We start from the raw sequence: 22,235 nt of genomic DNA, 5'->3' as shown, positions 1-22,235 counted from the left end.
GTGACTGTTTTAAATGTCACTTCTTTCAAAGAGGCCTTCCCTGACCACCCAATTTAAAGAAGCCACCGGAACAACCTTTGTCACATCTTCCTGTTTTAAATCTTTGAATTTCACTTTTCACTGGCTGGTCTTTTCCTGCTGATATAATCTGTCTCATGCATAAGAATGTTCACTCCACGACAGCTTTGGATTGCCTGGTTTATTGCCATATCCCAGCACCTGGAATACTTAGTAAGAGCTTAATAAATATTTATTCAATAAATAAAAACCTCCTTTTATCACCTTTATTTTTCCATGCCAAAATAATTATATGTAAGACCTGGGCTATGACAATGATGTTCTTATCTGCAGTCTGCTTCTTCCCAAATAATTCTGAATATGACTATTCAATTACTCTGCCTAAATAACCTATCCCTCAGGTCACCTAAAGAAATCACTTTCAGAAAGCATACTGCTTGGCACGTGCCTAGCACACACCCAGTAAATGTTCATTTCCCTTCTATTTTCCTGCTGGAAACTCTCCAAAGGCTCATTGCTGCCTACAGAATAAAGTGCGTTCTCCACTGGCTGTCACACCTCTTCTTAATAAGCTCCAACCAAGTTTTTCATCTTATTTTCCAGAACACTACTTCATGCTCATATGCCACAGTCAAGTTAAACCATTTGCCAGTAGATTTCTGTGTCTGTACTCTACACTGTTCCCTCTTGCCCGAAATATTCTAGCTTCCATAGTTTTCTAAATCCTACCCATCCTTCAAGGTTAGCAACTTCCTTCAAAAAGACTTTCAAAAGTCCTGTTCTCTAAAGCAAAATAATAATCATCTTTCTCCTCTAAACATAAGTTTCTTTCTCTGGACCATTGGGTCTCAATGGCTATAAACAGTGACTGTGTGATCCCATGGGCAGGGCTTAGACCTTCTCTCTTTTTGTATTCTCCACATCATTTGTAGCTAGTAGCAACTGAATAAAAGGGGGCTGAATATATGAACTAAAGAATTTCTCCAAAGGAAGAGTTATTAAGGAAAAATTAGGACCTGACAAGAAGAAGCAATCACTCTTTGGATTCAGTCAATTAGGGGACAAAGATATGCAGTATAGGTGAAAACATAGTCCTAATTTAATTTCCTCACAAACATAAGTATTGGGTTGAGAGACAGTGGACTCCCATACTGTGATGCCAATAACACAGCTCTACAGAATAATATCAAATCCTTGAAAATACAATGCTCTGCCAAGTGAACCAATGAATCCACCTGCATAACTTCCATTCGTTAGTGTGTGGATGTTATAAACACCATGTGGAACCAGTAATTACTGATATCAGCAATACACCACATTTATTGGCCTCCTAATACTGTGAATGCCCAGCCACACAGCTCTCTACAACGTCGCCCCAATTACCTTTCCTGCTGAGATTCCACACATCTCCAATCTCTCCTTGACCAAGCTCTACTTCGATTTCACTTCTTGACCATAGGGTTCCAACTGCTCACATCTACACTGTTGCTCTAAGCTGGCTTGGTCTCCCAAGCCTCCCCTGTTCAGACAGCTGAGGTTGACATTCGTTCCCACCAATATGTCCATTTGACTCTCTTTTATCAAAAATCAGAAGCACTGAGGTCTTTTATCCAGCGCAATGCTTTCCCCACCTACACATCACCATAAGCGGGACATACTAAAATTAAGCATTAAAATTTGGCACAGGTAATCAGTGTTTGCTGGGGAGGGTTCCAGGAACTTGTAGTCTAAAAAAGATCTCAGGGGAGACTCATAATTGAGCAAGTCTCAAAAACAGCGCTTTTCTCTATTCCCAAACCCATGCACTAGGCCTGCTTCACTTGTTTCTTGCTGGGCTCAAGATCTCCTAGTTTTTAAGAACTTATATGAGAAAATCTTATGCTGGTGATTTTCAATCTTACTTGAATATTCCAGTGACTTTGGAAACTTTTTAAAACTCCAATAACATACCACAGCCCATGTTAAGTACATCAGAATCTTGGGGGTGGGACCCAAACATCAGTAATTTTTAAAGCTTCCCAGGTGATTATTGTTTGAGAACCACTACCTTAGATTAATTTGTCTGTTCTGCTTGCTCTGGTAGCCGAGAAGTGGGCTGCCATGTCCACTTTTATCTTCAGACCTCCCCAAAATGTCTTTCTGTTTCCTCTCTAAAACATTCATGTTTAATTCATGTTTAATATTTCCAAGTTCAGCTGGATTTCCACTCCCTTTTCAGGGTTCACCTTTGCCAGTTTATTTTCTATTTTGCAGAACTAGAGCTTTATGTATTCTAGCTGTCTCCTTCCTGCCTTGTCCTTAGCCAGGACCCTTCCCTTACAGCCACAGCCTCAGACGCCCACCCAGTAGTCCTGCTCCTGCTCATATTTACATTCTCCACACAGCAGCCAGAACAAGAAGCTGAAAGTCGTGCTTAATGCTCACCAGAGGAGTCCCATGGGAACAAACCTTACATCGTCCGGGCTCTGGTCTTCTCTCTGGCCTCCTTGCCTGCCCTCTGTTCCTCACTTGCTCTGCTGCGTAGCCACTGGCCTGGTCCTGCCTCAGGGCTGCTCTGGCTGACTCTGCTCCTTCAGGAGTCAGTGCAAATGCCTCCTTCTCGGTGAGGTCTCACTGACCACGCTGTCCAAGTGAGCAGCCCTGCCCCACTCCCAGGCACCCCATCACTTCAACCTCATTTATTTTCTTCATAGTTTTTAACACTCTCAGAATTTTTCTTGTTTATGGGTGTATGTGTTATTATCTGTCTCCTCCATTGGAATATAAGTTACAGTTCTTCTATTCTCTACCACTAGACCTCCAAAAATCACTGTTTTTGTTGAAGAAATGAATCAACTGACCATGAATAAATATAACCAAAACCAAAACTATGTAGATCATATGTAGTATCTTTACATGTGTCTACCTCAGGAGACCTTGACTCTCTAACCAGATCATAAAGTCATAATGAGCAGGAAGTAAGCTTTTTCTTCCTTTCCAACCTTGGAAGTCAAGAACAGTACTGAGCAAATATCATACATTTAAGTACTTATTGTTTATTTGGGCTATTTTAGAAGATCTTTAAAAAAGATATGTGAATTTTTAAAACTAATTTTCAGATACTGGTAATCCTCTGCCTAAACAATATGCTTACAATATACACCTGAACAAGGACAAAAAGTCTCTAATTTTAATTCAGCTTCTAATTTTTTCACCTTTTAATTCCACTCTCTAAATTACATCCCTCTTATTAGTTACCTTGTAAGTTGCAAATGTACAATTGCAGGCTTGACCTGTATGTGGCCACTGAACTGCATGGTACAGAGCCAGGCATACACCTGTCTAACTGATGTACAGGTGTTCAGATAAAAATACAGAGACCTAAATCATAACACTACTACAGGAGTGCCCCGAGATCAGCTGCATTTCTAGGAATAAGGACTGCCTCTGACTAGAACAGTTTTTAAAGCCTGTCTTATAGAAGGCTTATGCCTATGAGTTCTGGTTTCAAGATTTTATCTATTTATTACTTATTTAAATCTGACATATCAAAACCAGGCCATGGAATATAGGCTTTGTTTAAATGGTACCAAAACATTGCCCTGGCTAGGTAGCTTAGTTGGTTGGAGTGTCTACCAAACACCAAAAGAAAGGTTGCAGGTTTGATTCCTGGTCAGGGCACATACCTAGGTTGCACGTTTGATCCCAATTGGGGGTGTGTATGGGAGGCAGCAACTGATGTTTCTCTCGATGTTTCTCTCTCTCTTCCCATTCTTCTCTCTCTTTCTCCCCATTCCTCTCTCTCTAAAATCAATAAATATATCCTCAGGTGAGGATTTTAAAAAAGATATTAAAAAATTATTTTGCAAGACTAAAATCATTTTTTTTCCAAAACCTTACTGATAATCACAGAGATTAAAGAAATTGCTTTCTACGAAATAGAAAAAAAAAACCCACAAAACTCAGGCAAAGTTAATTTTTTAGTATCACTTAAAGTATGACTTTATTTATGCCCATGGTGGGCATTACTCTCTTTCAATATCCCCTTCTTATTAATTTCAGAATTAGTAACAGTTCGTTCTGTCCCCAGGTAACTGCTAAACATATTATCTTCAAATATCAGTAACTTAGACTTCTGCAAGAAAATAATCACGTAGTCCTGAAATATACAAAACATTCGTAAATCCCCTTTAGTCTTCAGTCTTGGTGACTAAAACTAATGTGTCTCCCAAGTATTATAATATGAGCCTTATTGCCTTTCAGAGCCTTGATGAGTGTACCTATTATCTCTCCCATGGTGTTGGGCATCCTCATAAATTCTGTTGACTCAGGCAAAGGCACTCTGTTGCAGGATCCTCACTGACCCTGGGCTCAGAAATCACCACTTCTTTTCATATGGAGATATCACTCCAAGAGGAGTCAGACCATGGATTTTGCAGGTACCAGAAGGAAATTACACAACGTTGGTTTGTTAAATATAAGTTCCTTTCCCCTCCCAAAATGCAAAATATTTTTGACCTCATAATCAACAAAACCAATAAGTAGCATATACATGCATAACTGTTATCACTGCTAAAAAATTATTTCTCCAAACTGCCGATTTTCAATATTTTGAATTCCCTAAAATGACTCAGTTATTCAGTAAACTGCATTATTTCTGTTGTTTCAAAATGTACCTTTGGAACGTTTTCACTCCCCCTGCCAGGATCCTAGTCCACGGTCTTTTCATTTCTTGCTTGGAACACTCCCATCTCCTCCTATGGGGCTTTCCTGCTTTCAGCGTCTTCCCTTCTCTTACATGCAACAAACTGTTGCTGGATTAGCCTCAGTCTTAGTCCATAACCTTTTAATGTCTCCTCATTACTGGAAATTAAAGTCCAAACTTCATAAAAACAACCCTACCTTTTGAGATAACACATCACACTCAAACCTCAGGATACGCTTCCCTTTGTGGGTTGAGCACACTCCTGATTACTGAAGTTCCGTGCATCATTCAAAGCTCACTCACATGCTGTCTCTTCCTTTACATGTTTATTAACCACACCCACAGTCACCTTTCCATTGATAGTCGTGAAATTTACTGCCTATTACATGTGTATGGGTATTCCATATATATCCTACTGCTCTCAGCAAAGTTGCCAATGAATGAATGAACTCCTGGTCACTTGATTTATCAGATGGCCACCAGTTTCCACCTTGCCTGACCTCTCATTTCATGCATTTCCTCATTCACTAAATATTCTCCTCACTTGATTTATATGATACTACCTTAGGATTTTTGCCTAATTATCATTTTTTCTCTTTCCATTTTGCCAACTTCTTTAGTCTGAATGTTTATGTCTCTCCAATTTTCATACGTTAAAAACCTAACCCCCAAGGTAATGATGCTAAGAGGTAAGGCCTTTGGGAGGTGATCAGGTGGGGAGAGTGGAACTCTCGGGAATGGGGTCAGTGCCATCGTCACAAAAGAGGCCCCGGAGAGCTCACACCCTTCAACCATGTGGGGACATAGCAGAAAGGTGCTGTCTTCATAATTGGCCAATTTTGAATCTAGAAATTAGATGCCTTTCATTTCACCCTGGAATGAAACATTTGAAGAATGACATACTAGCTCATCAGATGCCATAAGTGTACAAACTAATTATAGGCTTGCTAGGAAGAGCAGGAGTGATTCACATGCCACAGCCTGGAGAGGTATAGTCTATGTACCAATGAAGCCCCAATGACAACTCTAAGAAAATACGACTATGGCCAACAATCATATACTTAATTCTGTAGAATCTGTTATCTAGCGTAAAAGTAAAAATAATCTTTATTCTGAAAAAGCAGTATAGCCAGAGATAGAGCAATAATCCATTTTTACATGTGAATTATGATTTAAATATACACATATTGTGAATAGTAAAAAGGAGAACTCAAAGCCAATTTTCTGCAAATAATTAATTGCTAACCAAGCAGAACTCATTACCACTGGTTTTACTATTGTTATATTCCTGAAAATAAAGTCCTTTCTTGGCGCTCTGTAAAGTGTTCATAACTTTCAAGGCCGAGTTATAAAGCAGTACAGCATACCTTCAGTATTACAGTTGATTCATCCATCAGTCACTGTGAAAAACAGTGGTCTAGGAAATTAAATAAAAACCAAAAGAGCAGCATAGTCTCTTACCATTAAAAAATGAAATTAGCACACATTTTTCAAACAGAAAATAAGCCAAACAAAATATATTCTACCTTGCCAGAATAGATGATTTTACAGAGCTTGTACTATATACAATGCTACAATTTGTAAAGGCACCAAAATAAGGTCTAAAAGGACTCAAATGATAAATAAGGTATGGCATCCTACTCAAAAAAACTAAGAAAAGGACAAGCCAATAACTAATTCTACTATAGGTCAAAAGGCATGTCAAACATAGATGCAGGTGACATGCTCTAAGAATACAAAGGAATTGGTTCAAACTGGAAAAAGCAAGAAAGATTTCATGTAGTATGAATGTCAAAGGACCATAAATCTTTCATTAGAGGCCCTTTATACCAGGAAATAGCACGAACAAGAGGCAAGGGACATGGGCAATGGCTCATAGAAGGTATAGCTAGAACACTGGGAATGCAGAGGTGTGTAGAGAGTTAAGGATACAGGTCTGAAAAGAAAGTCTGGGTTCACAAATAGGGAGGGACTTGAATACCATCTGTCCCTCGACAACAGAAAGCTATCCACTGGTTTAAAACATGATCTTTACTGTGAGGGAAAATTGCAGAGGCAAGAACGGGTAGCATATGATCTATAGGGGATTCCTGAGACAGGAGAAATTATATTTTATAGGAGAGAGAGAAATCATAGGGCTGTTGTGGAAGGAAAAAAACACTGTAAATTATATAATTGCAAAATCAGAGCAAAAGAATAGAAGATTAGAAATTTTTATAACAACATCAAAAGAGAGGAGGGAATGAAAATCAAATTCCATTAATGTAACTCCCAAAATAATTAAACAGTGTAACAGCTGAATTCCTACTCAGATGGCCCCACCTGCAACACACTGAGGATGTTCTACTTTTGCTATTGGACCAGAACTGAGAATGTGGCAATGGTTAATCATTCAGTTTTAGTATTGGAAAGAAAAACACAAATACCCTTAAAGCTTTGTTCTTTCCTTTCCCACTTGTATAATGTGCTCAACCAGCTAGATCCAGGACTTTACAAGGTACAACTAAACAACAAAATTCTCAGTCAAAAAGAAAAAACATCCCAACAAGGTTCTTCTGCTATTAAGGAATCAATGACAATTCCCATCAGAGTATCAAGGCCAAGGAGGAAGGAAACTTAAGTTTTTTTTTTGTTTTGTTTTGTTTTTTAACCTATGTGTCAGGGAGCCTGGTGGCAAACATTCCCCATTAAACTTCACCATTGCCTGTTATTATTGTCTTCCTCTCCATCTTCATTTTACAGAGGAAAGTGATTTTCATGGGAGGTAAGTGACTTGTCTAAAAAAGCTTAGCAAATATTGGTAGATCTGAGGTCCAACCCGAATCTTTTAACTCCAGAATCCATGTTCTTCCCAATAAGCACTCTATGTCCAGCATATGTCCCCCAATTAATAATACTTCCTCTTCCTTTGTTGGTCTTTCTTCATTCATATATGTATGTTTATTCTTAAATTAACCACTGAACATCTACTGAATGCCAGATCTCAATGATGACCATTCATCAGTGTGTAAAAATGTGTTACATTGGGCATGGTGTGTTAGGCATTGTCCTTTTCCTTATCCAAGCATGTTATAAGAATGGATGTTACAATCACATCATGTCTATTTACTTCCAAGGTGTGTTCTGGTAAACACACAGACTCATAATATTCATGCCATAAAATCTGAGTGTCTATTCCTTTCCAGTAAATATAGGAACTTTTAGTTAGGGGGAAAAAGCATTTACTACAGAACTATCTAAAAGCTAATATACTAAATAATTTTAATAGCTGAGAATTATTGATAAAGTTTGCAGAATTAAAATTAAATTACATGAATTAAATCATGCTGCCACAGTGGCTTTAATTTTAACTAAAGCACCATTAGTGTGTATGTATATATATGTTAAGTACCCTCTTAATTAAATATTTACTTATAAACTATACAACAGAAAATATCTCTGCATCAAATGATTAGGATTTTTAAAAAATATCCCAAAGTATTGCCAATAAGATTTCATAGCCAGCTAATATGGGAAATCACCTGCAATATGTAAATGAAAGGAAGGAATGATATTTGCTTCTTTCTAAAGAAGCATGTTCATTCATCATAGGCTGCTGAATAAATCAAAAGACCCTGAACAGTATAGCAATAATACAAAAAAAGATGATTTGAAAAGCATACCACAAATTGTTTAATAAGCTATATACTACAGTAAACAAATGAAACTGAAGGAAGAGCAGAAATACAAGTATTTCCTGATTTTAAAAACGAGAATGCCTTGCTTTTGGAGGCTGGAAGAAGCTCCTACTACTATTATTTATCTTTACAGAATAAAAAAGGAGGTTAATAAAAATGGCAGTTTCATTTTATAGTCGTCCACTATTCACACAAAAGAGCTTGAGATCCCCACCAAAGGCCCAGCTGCAAACCCAGCTGTGCCACCAGCACATCCAAATGCACAAGCACGTGAACAGAACTCCCCAAAGCTGCCACACACCCACCAGTGTCACCAGTGACACCCTCTCACCAGTGTCATCCATGGTCCCAGATCTCACAATTAAGGTGAGTTAGTGTAGCTCATTGTACAGTCAGCTGTATCCCCACAATATCAGTGTATTTACTTTTTCTAATAAATAACTACAGTGTACTAAGTAGTCCAGTAAATTACTCCAATAAAGTAAAGGATTAAAACTAGGTGGGATTAATAATGAAAACTGCTCATCAGGGCAATTGGGTTGGACACAGGAAATAAAAGTCTACCCTTAAACCAATGTTTCTCAGTCCTAGTTACACTTTAAAATAACCCAGAGATTGTAAAAAAAATACTAATCCCTCAGCCCACCCTCCTGGGATTCGGACAATTGGTCTGGGGTGCAGCTCAGGCATTAGGGCTTTTAATAGCTGCCCATGTAATTCTAATGTACAGGCAGAGTTCAGGGCTACAGCCTGGAACTCTAGCTTTATGTCTGCCAAAACCACAGAAGCACCACCTTTCAGAAAGTCACTTAAAAATAAAAAAAAACAATTAACAAGTTAAAGTTGCAAATCTGTTTAATATACTTCTGTTTTTCATACAGGTACAAGTGGCCTAGATTCCCATTTAACAGCATTTGCTATTAAAAAGGCAAGTGAATAGCTAAGTTTATCATCACTGTGTTTCCCACCACAGACGCTGTGCGTGGACAAGGCACTTCTTTAAAGAGAAGTTTCAGAGACTAGAAAAGCACAGATCGCTGAGAAGCACGGTTCTCTAGGTCCAACTCCTGCTGCATCTCTCGCCCAGTCAGGCAGCAGAGAGCTACAGGCCCCACAAAGCAGCCCACCAGCACAGACTTGTCCTACTTTGGATTGGCTCCTGCTTGGAAATTACAGATACGCTGAGATGCCTTGTGGTTCCCAGGATAAAAAATGATCAGATGAGGATAAATACTTTACTAAATACACAGATAGAAATAGCTTCAGAGCTGTCAGTCACAATTATTAGCAAAATTAGGTATTAAAATATGTAACGTGCCATCGAATTTGTATGAACTGGGCCAAAGAATAAGGTCATTCTATCAAAAATATTTTTCACAAAGCATGAACAAATTATATTAAATTCCAGGGGAAAGGTATCTGTTATTAGAATAACAATGGAAGGGAAGAAATATGTCAATCTCCTGTAATATTCTGCTTTATTGATAATTTTTTAAAAACTCAAATTATAATAGAAAGTACATAGAAGGATCAGAGATATTCTTTACATTTTTACCAGTTTTTTTTTTCACCAAATGGTTATATTCAATAGATGTAAAATGTTAACATGTTTGTATGTATTACATTTTACATAGAAAATCCCACTTTAGCTCATGAAAATTATTTATACTACAGATATTTACAAGCCTGGTCAGAGATTGTAATTTAAACAGCAAGCTGAAAAACATTTTTGAAAAACTACCGCGTGTAAGATCTTGCTGAATCAAACACCAAGGGAGGGGACAGGGCCACTTGTCTTTGTTCTTCATGGGATTTATTAAGTAAGAGTAATGAGTAATTTTTAAAGCTAGGATTTTGAAAGAGTAAGAACTAGCTTTCTCTGGAAGCAATCTTTTTTCTTGTTTATTTCAAAGCACAAAACTTGACAGACATAGTCTGAATGTATTAAAGACACATGGGCAATATTTATTTCTCTCTGACTCTAAAAGAAATGTGAGAGACCAAAACCAGAAAAATTATCATACGCTTACCATAAAGTGACTGATGCTGTGAAACAACGGATTCGCTCACTGGCTAGGAGCAGCTAACCACCTCAGTGTCTCTTGCACAGCACGCGTATCCCAGAGCGGAGGCACACTCTGATACATTTAATTTTCACACTAACTCTAAGAAATGCTCATGAGCAATTTCAATTTTAAAATTCACATAAATCATGTTTCCAAAATAGAAGATTCAACTGAAAAGACAACCATTTACCTGCAGTGTAAGAAAAGTGTAATCCCCATCCTTGCAATGAATGTTACCACACAAATCACAAAAGAATGAGTGTGGGTCCCCCACACACACCCCAGCACTGCTGGTTTGGTACCACTGTTACTTATATATGTGCTTTGTCTCCATATTCCCTTTAGGAATTCATTCAAATTCATTTTACATGAAGGTTACCTAGTTTAGCTTTCAGTACAACCCAGAATGAAGCTACAGAGCCTGGGCAAGAACAAAGGAGACCGCAGCGACTGCAACAACTACCGGGGCATCTCTCTCCTCAGCGTCGTCGGCAAAGTATTCGCCCGGGTCGCTCTTGCCCGCCTGCAGACCCTTGCTTCCCGCGTCTACCCAGAGTCCCAGTGTGGCTTCAGAGCTGGCCGTTCAACAGTGGACATGATCTTCTCCCTACGCCAGCTGCAGGAGAAGTGTCACGAGCAGCATAAACCACTCTACCTCGCCTTTATCGACCTCACGAAGGCGTTTGATCTGGTCAGTCGAAGCGGTCTCTTCAGCTTGCTACGGAAGATTGGCTGTCCACCACATCTGCTTGCTATGGTCATGTCCTTTCACGACAACATGCACAGCACGGTGTCCTATAATGGCGCAACCTCTGAGGCCTTCCCAGTCAGCAGCGGAGTAAAGCAGGGCTGCGTCCTCGCGCCTACGCTGTTCGGAATCTTCTCCATGCTCCTCCAATACGCCTTTAAGGACTGCAGCGAGGGTGTCTTCATTCACACCAGATCCGATGGCAAGCTCTACAACCTGGCCCATCTACGAGCCAAGACCAAAGTCAAAGAGGTGCTCATCCGTGAGATGCTCTTCGCCGACGACGCAGCTTTGACATCACACTCCGAAGAGGGACTCCAGCAGCTAGTCACTTGCCTTTCCCACGCATGCAAGGAGTTCGGACTAGCCATCAGCCTGACGAAGACGAATGTTATGGCTCAAGGCACGGGGACTCCCCCATGCATCACCATCGACGGGTACACCCTGGAGGTTGTCAACGACTTCACTTACCTCGGGTCCACCATCTCGAGCTCTCTGTCAGTCGACTTGGAGGTCAACTGGAGAATCGCCAGGGCAGCCACAGTTATGGCCAGACTGAACCGGCGAGCGTGGAACAATTCCAGCCTCACTGAGAAAACCAGACTGCGCATCTACCAAGCCTGCGTACTCAGCACTCTCCTCTATGGCAGCGAGACGTGGACCACCTACGCAAGGCACGAAAGGAAACTCAACAGCTTCCACATGAGGTGCCTGCGACGCGTCCTGCATGTCGCCTGGCAGGATAAAGTCCCCAACACCGAGGTGCTGAAGCGAGCCAACATGAACAGTTTGCATGCAGTTCTTAGTAAGAGACGCCTCAGGTGGCTCGGCCATGTCAAAAGAATGGATGCAGGCCGTATCCCCAAAGACCTCCTCTACGGCGAGCTAGCAGAAGGCAAGAGGATGACAGGGCGCCCAAAACTGCGGTTCAAAGACATCTGCAAAAAGGACATGACACAATGCTCCATCAATCTCAACACATGGGAAGTTCAAGCAGACGACCGCCTAGCCTGGAGGCTCGCGGTCAGGCAAGGTACGTCACGTGCAGAGGCTGCACGCAACGAGGAGGCGGTCCAGAAAAGATCGAGGCGGAAGCAGCGTCAACAGCAGCAACAACGGCCATCTGCCTTCACCTGTAACAAATGCGGCAGGGATTGTCACTCCCGAGTCGGACTGCACAGCCATTCTCGGCGGTGCAGATAGACTCTCAAGAAGCTACGCCATCGTCTCTCGAGACGGACGGCTGCCGACGACGACAACCCAGAATATAATGCAAGTATGTTTGTTCACAGTTCCAAATGCATGATGCAAAACGTTATTTATGAGTAAATGTGCTTTGTCTTATTGCCTGTAACATGCAGGCATCCACTTAAAACAGTATATATCTTTTTAGCTATGTTACTTTATATACACCTTAAGGACTGGGATAATAATATAGTTTAATCAGAATTTAAGGTTTTCTACTGATTTCCAGTATGAAGCATACTGTATTTCCTATCCAAAAATGTCCTTACAAGATGTCTTTTAAATCACTTGACATAAGTATAAGAAAAAATATGTTTTCCCCACAAAACTGGTGTGTGTGTTGGGGGGGGGGCTGTCTAATACAGTTGCATAATTTGTACCAGAAAATATGACTTATATGCACAATTCTCTATCATGGTACATACGGTTGCTTATTAGAGAGGGAGGAGGAAAGTAAAGATGGATGGAGGGAAAGAGGGAAAGAGAGATAAACAGAATGGAGAGAAATGGAATCCAGAGATACATAGAAAGCACAGTCAACCTACCTAGGGGATTACCTGGACATTCAAAATACACACTTTCCTGGAACCCAGGCTCGAGAAGGAAGGCAGCTATATCATGCAATGAGATCGAAAGCCCAGTACAGGGAAGAGATCTGGGAGGACTGATGATTTCTGTCTGGAACACTGTATACTGTAGGATGCTCGGCTGCCCTCACCTAAGCCCAGCCTCTGCAGCGCCTGGATTCCTTCAGGCTGGGCACCCACTCCAGGACTTGTCTGGTCCTTCTTATTCCCTCTCTCCACACACCATTCCTGCCAGAGTCAGCACTTGTTATGATAACTAAGATGTTCACACTTCTAAATTATTGTCTTGTCACTACTGAAGCTTATTTTACTTCAATTTATTTGTATACTGATGATCTCTAACTTCAAAAGATTAATTCAATTTTTATCTAAATTATTTTGGAGCCTTTGCAAAAATTCAGCTTCAGTTACAGTTGACATTCAATATTGTTTTGTATTAGTTTCAGGTGCACAGCATAGTGTTTAGACAATCATGTACTTTACAGTGACCTCTCCCAATATTTCAAGTAAACACCTGACACCATACATAGTTATTATAATATTACTGACCATATTCCCTATGCTGTACTTTATGTCCTGTGACTATTTTGTAACTGCCAATTTGTACCTTGTAATCTCTTCAGCTTTTTCACCCCCTGCCCCAACTCCTCTCCCCTATTGCAACCATCAGTCTGTTCTCTGCATCTGTGAGTCTGTTTCAGTTTTGTTTGGGAGACATTCATTAGACCAATATTAAATTAAGAACATCTTCTTGGATGTTTATGTACACTTTGCATGTGTGTTTTAAGTCAACTGCAATTTTATGCAAATTTCCATTATTATATTTGACAATTCACATTAGAAGACCTTATATGAAAACTAAGAAGGAAATGCTTGGGCATTTCTTTTCTCTGTGCTCTTTCAGTGTCTGTAAAACTGCATGCTCCACCATATAAATGCTGAGCTTCACAAATGTGATTGTTAAGTCAGTTATTTGCGATGTCTCCTCAGTACATGGTCTGGGACAAGGTGAAAACAGAGATAGGACAGAGGCTAACTAGCCTGGACCAGAGAAGTAGCCATCAGGAGAGAAAGACAGGGTCCGTGCTGAGTTTGGGTACTGCACCTGGGCAGCTGGGATATCCAGCCGCTGTTCTGACCCCTGGTCCATACCAGTGCAGCCAAAAACCTTTTCTTACATCCAGACTTACATAAGCTGAGAAGCAAGGCCTCGGGCAACCAATGGAACACCGAGAATTCAATCTTTAGGGTATAAAGCACTCAAAGGGGACAACAAGGGAGGGGTGAACAACCATAAGCATTGTCAGCTTGAAAGGTACAGATGTTCCTAAAGCCATCTGGTCGGACCGGTTGTTTCACAGGACCCTAAACTTAGAAGAGCTAAATTCAGCCTAAAGTAATTGTCCTGCTCTGTATACCACCTCCACGCGCTCTGTGTGCACTCTGTATTCAGTGAACTTCAGAAAGAAACATGTAAAGCAATGAATTTATTTAATTTTATGTTATCTTACTTTCTCTTTCCTCTAGCTAGTTAGTCCGCCAGTAACCTAACTGTCACTTATAAAGACACTTTGAGCACATAAAATTGTAGAGGGAAAAGCACATACCTGACACTTCCTCCATCTACTTCCCCCCAGTGAATGCCAAGTCACTGTATAAGTATAGCAGTAGCCTCCAGATCCCCCTTACCTGCCTGCTCCCTCTGCCTCCCGCTCTCTCTCTCTCTCTCTCTCTCTCTCTCTCTCTCTCTCTGTCTTACACACACACACAGGTTTTAATACTAAATCTGCTCATTGAAGTTCTATGCCATTTATCGCATTAACAAGGCACTGCTCCCGTGTCCCCTCCAATCCCTAGTCAACATCAAAGAATAGTCACTAACACCTTTCTGGCCCGTCTCTATTCTCTGGGTCTTGTTCACCCACCTACTGAGACCTAGATGAAATCCTTGTCAACATTATGAAGCCATCTTTAAGAAACTGTTCTAGATTAAAAAACACAGTTTTTCTCTTTCATTTTCTCCCCTATAGATCAAGAAGATACTTGGCGAAAAAAGTCATTGTTGCTCTAATTTACTCATGACACCACCCTTTCCCCATCTTATAAATTAGGATGTGATCAGATACAAGGAAGGAAATACATAGATAACAATGGCTTAAACAGACTGTTTACCTTTTAAAAAAATCCTAATAAAGTAAACCTAGAGTTGCTTTGACTGCTCAGCAATGTTGAGAACGACCCAGGTTCTTCTCATCCTACTACTTCACCACTCTAAGTCTGCTGGCATTAATTTTCAATATTGCCTCACAGTTGCAAAATGGCTACCACAGTTCCAGGCATCATATCTTCATGTGGCAGTGCGTCATATGAAAAAAGGATGATTGTAGTAAAAAAAAAATTAATTGCTCTCTTTCATGAACTTCAGTCTCTTTATACAAAGAAGCAAATCTTTATCAAAAACTCCTAAGACTGCTTTCACCTTTCATTGGCCTCTGCCCAACCTTACAACAATATTGGCAAAATAAGTCTAAGGCACATTTCTGCCAGAAAGAAACTGGAGTGCTTTAGTAAGGAAGAAGAAAGCTGGATATTGAGTAGACAACTGTCTGCCATGAATCACCACAAGGCTTTTAAGAAATGTCACTGGATATGTGGGCTTATTTGATCCTCCCTCCCTCCCTCCCTCTCTTCCTTCTACTAGTAAAGAAAACTTAAGTAAAATGAAAATGTGGCATAGTTCTAAACAAGTTCTATTTATCCCTTCCCTGTAAAGTCTAGTCCCTTAATAAATAATATAAAGAAGTATCCTTCTCTTTAAAAAGCTGTAGAAAAATAAACAGGTGAGCTCCTAAAATACTTTTAAAATTAACACACTTTCTTATTTGTTAACTTTGACATTTCAGCTCTGCTTTATTTAATTCTGGGTTGCTTTAATGGGTAGTTGATGTTGTAAATTAAGTTCCTCAGCCTCTCATTCTCTCAAGAAGTATTCCATTCAAAATTTATTAGGGCCTGTTTTCTCTAAACACTCGAGAACTGTTGCAAATGTAAAGCATCCCTTATAATTCCATAAAGAAATATTTAATAATATAAATACATCTATAATATAGTTTTGATTTTCAGGTATGGAGTTTTCTGAGAGCAAAGCAAGTCAGCCTTTCAAATAATACATCTTTAAATAACAGCTGTGTTCCTCTTTTATTTTCCTGTCAATCTAGTATCCCCTTAAGTTTTTTTTCTTTCCCCTTTAAGAGTGATTCTATTTATCTGAATCTATCCATTCATTCCTAATATTTCAAATTTAAGCTAGAGATGGAGACAAGACTACTTTCAAACATCTGTGAAGAAATGCTTTACCTGAAACTCCTGCTGTGAATAAAACTGATTTTAATTGTATAATATTTGAAAATTTCTCTCACAGGCGCTGTAGGTGACAGTGTTCAGTGCAAGAACAAAGTATCACATAGCTCTCACTGTTAGGCACAGTCATATTCCAAAAGAAAAATACATACTGCTCTATCAGTGTTTTACATAGAGTCTTTGCAGTAAACAACAGTTTTGATATCATGGTTGTTCATAATAGTCGCACTTCAAGATTACTAGAAACTTTAATATGTGTGTATTATTTCAATCATGTGACTTTACAGGAGACAATTAAGAAAACTTATTGTTTGCCATTCACAGGGTACCATTACCTAGAAAGACTTGAGAGATACTAAAATATGGCTGTAAATCACAGAATACTATTTTTGCTTGTATAATAATGAGATTTTAGTAACATCTGGGTAGTATGTTAGTGAGCTTTCCTGATAATCCCCCAAACTAAAGTTAGTGAGTACTCTATTACCCACAGCAATCATGTGTGCACTATACCTGCATACTCCTAATTTGACACATTCTTTTCCATGGCTCCTTTTCCTCTGCAATCCCTGAAAGCTGGAACCCATAGTACCCCAACCCCCCAGCTCTATTCTCCCTATGAGTCTCATCTACAACTATAACTTCAACTATTATTTCAATGTCAATGAATCTTAAGTTCATGTCTCCATTTCCAGCTTGCTTATCCCCTTTGAATTTTAGGACCATAAAATTCCTTCCACCTTCCTTCTAGGTAATTTCTGTATATTTAGGGATTAGACTATATTCAGACAAATATGAACTCAACCTTTTATCCTACAGGCATATTTCTGTATTCAATATCTGGATTCAAAGCATCATAACCAATTCAATAACCAGGATAGGAAACCTCAATTATCTTAAATGCCTCTCTCTCTCTTAACCACCCTCTGAAATCATTCACAAATGTCTGAAGTGTGTGCTCTGAAATCATTCAAATCTGTCTGACCTCCTTTTAGTTCTCACCATCATAGATCTTGTACACTTCATCATTCTTCATATTGGCTTTGGTAAATGCTTTTGAAACTTGTCTCCTTGCCTTCAATTATTGCTATAGCAAAATTGTCCTCTATGCTCCACTTCCATCTGACAAATATTTATTGAGCACCTTCTTTGTGTCAGGCTTTATGGTAGAAGTGTAGGAGAGAGTGCTTAGCAAATCAAAGACCTATACTCCTCAGTGAACTTAGGCTCTAGTTCAGGAGATCAGGCAGCAACTGAGTGAACTAATAAATAGTCCAGAGAGGGTGTTCGGTTAAAGAATAACTGGCGAGGGGGTGCTGTGTATATGGAGTATACACTGAGGAGGTGTCATTTATAATAAGACCTGTAGGAAGGGAAGAGGCCAGCCACTAAGAGAGTCAAAGAGAAGAATACAACTAAGGTCCAAGGCAAGAAGAGGCTTCAAGGGCTGGAAGGAAGCCCATGGTGGCAGGACAGTTTACAGGGAGGTAGTTGTATGAGACAGGGTGGGAGAGGTGAGTAGAGGTGAAATCACCTACAACATTATGGGCAATGATCACAAGTCTGTATAATGTGAAGCAGAACTGGAATCCGGAGGAGGGTTCTCCACAAAGAAGTAATATTTCACTTTTTTTTTTTTTTTAATAATCACCAGAATTATGTTTTCCATTCCCAATATGAGGGTCAATCTTCTGCATCAAAAGAATTATAGGCTTCTGGTGAATGAGGTGACCACATGTTTCAGTTTGTTCATGTGATACCTGCTTTTTGCCTGTTGTCCTAGTATAATTATAATAGTCCTTTTCTTTCACTCTCATAAAAGTCCTACAGAGACCATAAATTACACCGTCAACTCCCTGATAAAAAATACAGTAAAAGAGTCCTTAGGCTGACATTCACAAGGCCCTTCTGAACCTGGTCTCAACTCACCTCTCTTCTTCCTCCCCCCTCACATCTCTGCCTTAAGGTGTGCAGGTCACTCTGAAATGTAATGCTGGCAGTGTCCTGAATGGGACATGCATATGCACCTTTGCTCACGCTCCTGCCTCTCCGTGTGTATTCTGGGACCATCTCACTGATGAGCGGCCAGGCCCAAGATGCCTTTCTAGAAACCATGCAGCATGAATAGCTTTTTCCCTCTGCACTTCACAGCACTCACAACTGGGTTAATTATTTATAGGTCTGTTTTCCCTGCTAGAATAGTAGGAACCTAATGGCAAAGATGGCAGCTCCTCTTATGTTTTGGGGTCCTCACTACCCACTGCATGCCTGGTCCACAGCTGGTACTTGATATATGATTGCTAGATGAATTAACTATAAAAGCAACATAAAATGCATATGTAATATTTAATATAAAAGCAACATAAATACATATAACAATAAGGCTGAACAATGTGATTTTACAATTAATTTATTGGTAAGCTTGAAACATTATTGCCTTCACATATATTTTCATTCTCTAAATTCATCCCACTATTTAATGTTGCTCCATTCATTAGGAAGTGACAATAAACTTTTAATAGATGGCTAGAAGTAATAAAAAAAACTTTATAGGGCAAGAAGTAATCTAGTTTTAGAAAACTAAGCAATTTCTAAATAACTGTGAAGCTAAAATAAAACAGATGGATGTAGTACCATAATGCATTTTCATACACTCACCACTCTTAAACAATCCGGAACAAATGCTGCTCAGAAGAAGTTTTTGACGTAATTGTAGAACTTCAGCTTCCAAGGTTTCAACTTTTTCTCTCCACTTGGACTCCTGCCCAGACACTACCTTCGCAAGGTGCTCTGTATATTCTCTGCTGCTTCTGTCTGCTGGTTTTGAGTGAATAATTGCCAAGGCCAGGGCCAGCTTTGAAATTCTCAAATACCATACTTGATTATCTATCCTGGCTTTTGTTCCTGTGGCCAATAAGAAAAAAAAATGATACAAATGCATTTTAACATTTGCACTGCATTTCATTTGCTCAAAATTGATTTTATAGAATAACACTAATTAATAATTTTATAATAAAACTTGATACCAAGTAACAGAAAACTTTATGCCCATAGATATAATCTTATAGGATATATATAATTACCAAAAGACCCCATCAAAACTCAAAACAAAACCAGTCACCAGCTTGAACATCTAACAAGATTTATTAATTAAATTGTGACCTATTATACAATTGAACTGAAATGTTTTTGAAAATATTTAAAAGTATGGGAAAATATTTTCCACATGATGTTAATGGCAGAGTAAAACATAGGCATAAATGCAATAAAACTGGGCATCTGTGGGAAAAATCTATAGAGATTGAAATATTGATAAACTTAGAAATAGGTGGGAGGGAAGGATAGAGACAAAGAAGAGAAACAGGGAAGGAAGGAGAAAGGTAGACGAGCGTTATTTACCCAAATACAAACAATACATTGACTATGAGTTGAGGAAGTCTAATTTTATTTTCTTGTTTATATTTTTCTATAGTTCCCAAGTTTCCTACAATAAGCATTATAAACATACTACATAAGACATAAAAATATCTTAATACTAATCCTATAGAAATATTCCCTATTCTATTTTTCAAAGTAGAAATTATAGGACATTTGAAGATGGGTTTTGAATACAGTCTCAGAGCTCCATACCAATCATTTCATGGTTAGGATAAGAAGCTCCAGCCTATAGTGCTCATATCCTCAATTCTGAGACATCTTTAACTATAACACATAAAACATACCATCAGTCCAACAGCTTGGGAGAGGGGAGGGAGGGTAGGAATTAAATAATAGCACATGAAACATACTCAGAAATTTTAAACTACCAACCAAGTACTTTTAAAATTGAGCTCAGTCAATGGAATGAAAATTTTATCTCCCAGGTTCTCTAATCTTGCTTCCTGATCAGCTTTCCACACAGTCCACTAGCCTGTGGAGTTCTGACCTTTCCATGTCCACAAGGAGATGTGTGCCCCTTTATCTGGATATGTTTGGTGTTCCTTCCACCAATTCGAAGGACACAATGTATTTTGGAAGTGGGTCACAAAAACTGGCCAGTATGACCAAGTAGCAAGCTTCTAGCCACTATATCCCCAATGCATGAGTGCTGACTGGCTTATAGTAAAGTAAACACTCTAGTAAATGCTTGAATGAGTGAATGAGTGTGTGAATGAATGAATGACTATATCAATATAGGTCAGGCAGTCACAGACAACTTCTTGGCCAGCTCTTAATCCTGGCTCTCATCAGTAAATCTTTGTCAATTATGTAGCAGGGAGAATGGCATCGGAAGAGAATGGATTAGGAGGAGAATTTAATTAGTTAACCTGAAGGTCACATCTCTCTTCACTTCGTGATGCATTCTTTTCTGACTACTTCCAGTGAATCTACTCTTTCTAAATATATGCCTTTCTACAACTTTTAAATTTTTACCAGAACGATTTCTGAGTAAAGAAAATATAAGAAAGATAAAATCTAGTTCATACACAGGTTTAGATCACAGGGTAAGCTATAAAGAAGAAAGTCAAATTTGTCTCATGGTAAACCCTATAATAAGTACATTAACTGCCTTCTCAGTAAAGCAATAAACTGAAGAACTGACTAAGTATTACCTAAATCACTGAGATAAATATGATAAGAGAGTCAGAGAACAGAAGGAAGTCCCCATGTACCATGATGGTTGGTGGAATGTGCGTTTATCAAACAATAGTCTGAGGTATACCAGAGCCCTGGCAATACCAGAGAAATAATATATTACAAGAGTTTTTTGATAATTAGATTCAGTAAAGTTTGGACAGAGTCTAATATACAATTTTTGGATTAGATCCAGCCAACAACCCCCCTAATTACTATTACAGTTTCAGTACATATCATACTGTTAAGTGCTTAGCAGATTAACATCATAGGAAGTTTTACACTAAAAAAATCAGGAGTTACTCAAGACTTCAAAACTTCCACCTGGATTATTAAGGGAGCCTTTAAAAGCCTTCCCAGCAAAGAGACTCTGTGCCTAACAAGAAGCTAGTAAAGATAAGAGAATGCTTCCTTTATTTTTTCTTTCTGTTTCATTTCCATCAAAATGAGCCAATTAGCTATCATTTTCCTCTTATGGAGAGAATTAACTAATCAGATTTTAATTGTCTACAGAGTGTCTTAACACTGTTTTCTTTTTATGCAAACCCCTACCCCTCACCTTTCGATTCCTAAATTTTTTTTTTTTTTTTTTTGGCATGGGAAAGATTTTATCTAGATCCTGGCAAGAAACTACTGTAGAATTTCACATAGGATAAATGCATCAAACACATTTTATAAATCAACAAAATGTGCACAGATTCAGAAATGCAGAGTCATTTATATATAGCACATGCAGCAATCATCTTCTGCTATGTAAAGCCACAGAAGGAAAGGAGGCCTGATACCTACTAGTCACACATATTAAAAAAATAACTTTGGAAGAATTATAGGTGTTTTCTAGTTATACCACTGCTATTTCAAACACTGATATAGACATCATCCTTATCACCAAAACAAGCATATTGTTCTTTAGGGTCCATAAAAAAAAGTCTGATGATCTACCTAACTTAAACCCATACACTCTACACATCTGAACTCTTTATGAGGCTATACTTTGAAAACGGGAAAAGTTACAGGTCATAAAATTAGGAAGATTATAGAGTGAAGCCAGAAACCAAAGAAACACACAGAAGAGGCAATCGAGAGAGGATCAGCCAGTCCCAGGAAAGGGAGGAGCAGCTGGCTTCTAGGAATCAGCTAAGCCAGGGCCTGAGACTCAAGAAGAACAAGAGTGAAGAGGGGACTAGATGAGGCACAGAGTCCTCGGGGGAAGGTAAATGGTCCTATCCAAAGAAA

General features: G+C 39.1%; 1 protein-coding gene across 1 annotated transcript in view; it reads right to left on the bottom strand.

Moving 5' to 3' along the window:
* MEI4 (meiotic double-stranded break formation protein 4) overlaps positions 1 to 22,235 on the bottom strand; it is a 153,259-nt gene that overhangs the window by 108,441 nt on the left and 22,583 nt on the right. Inside the window, exon 4 of the mRNA XM_090280813.1 lies at positions 19,044 to 19,289. Coding sequence (XP_090136939.1) covers positions 19,044 to 19,289 — 246 coding nt within the window. The remainder of the gene's footprint in view (positions 1 to 19,043; positions 19,290 to 22,235) is intronic.

This window comes from Furipterus horrens, unplaced genomic scaffold (genome assembly GCF_987537825.1).
Source record: "Furipterus horrens unplaced genomic scaffold, mFurHor1.1.pri manual_scaffold_6, whole genome shotgun sequence".
NCBI lineage: Eukaryota > Metazoa > Chordata > Mammalia > Chiroptera > Furipteridae > Furipterus > Furipterus horrens.
The sequence above is the reverse complement of the archived record's forward strand: the minus strand, read 5'-3'. Positions and strand labels throughout refer to the sequence as shown.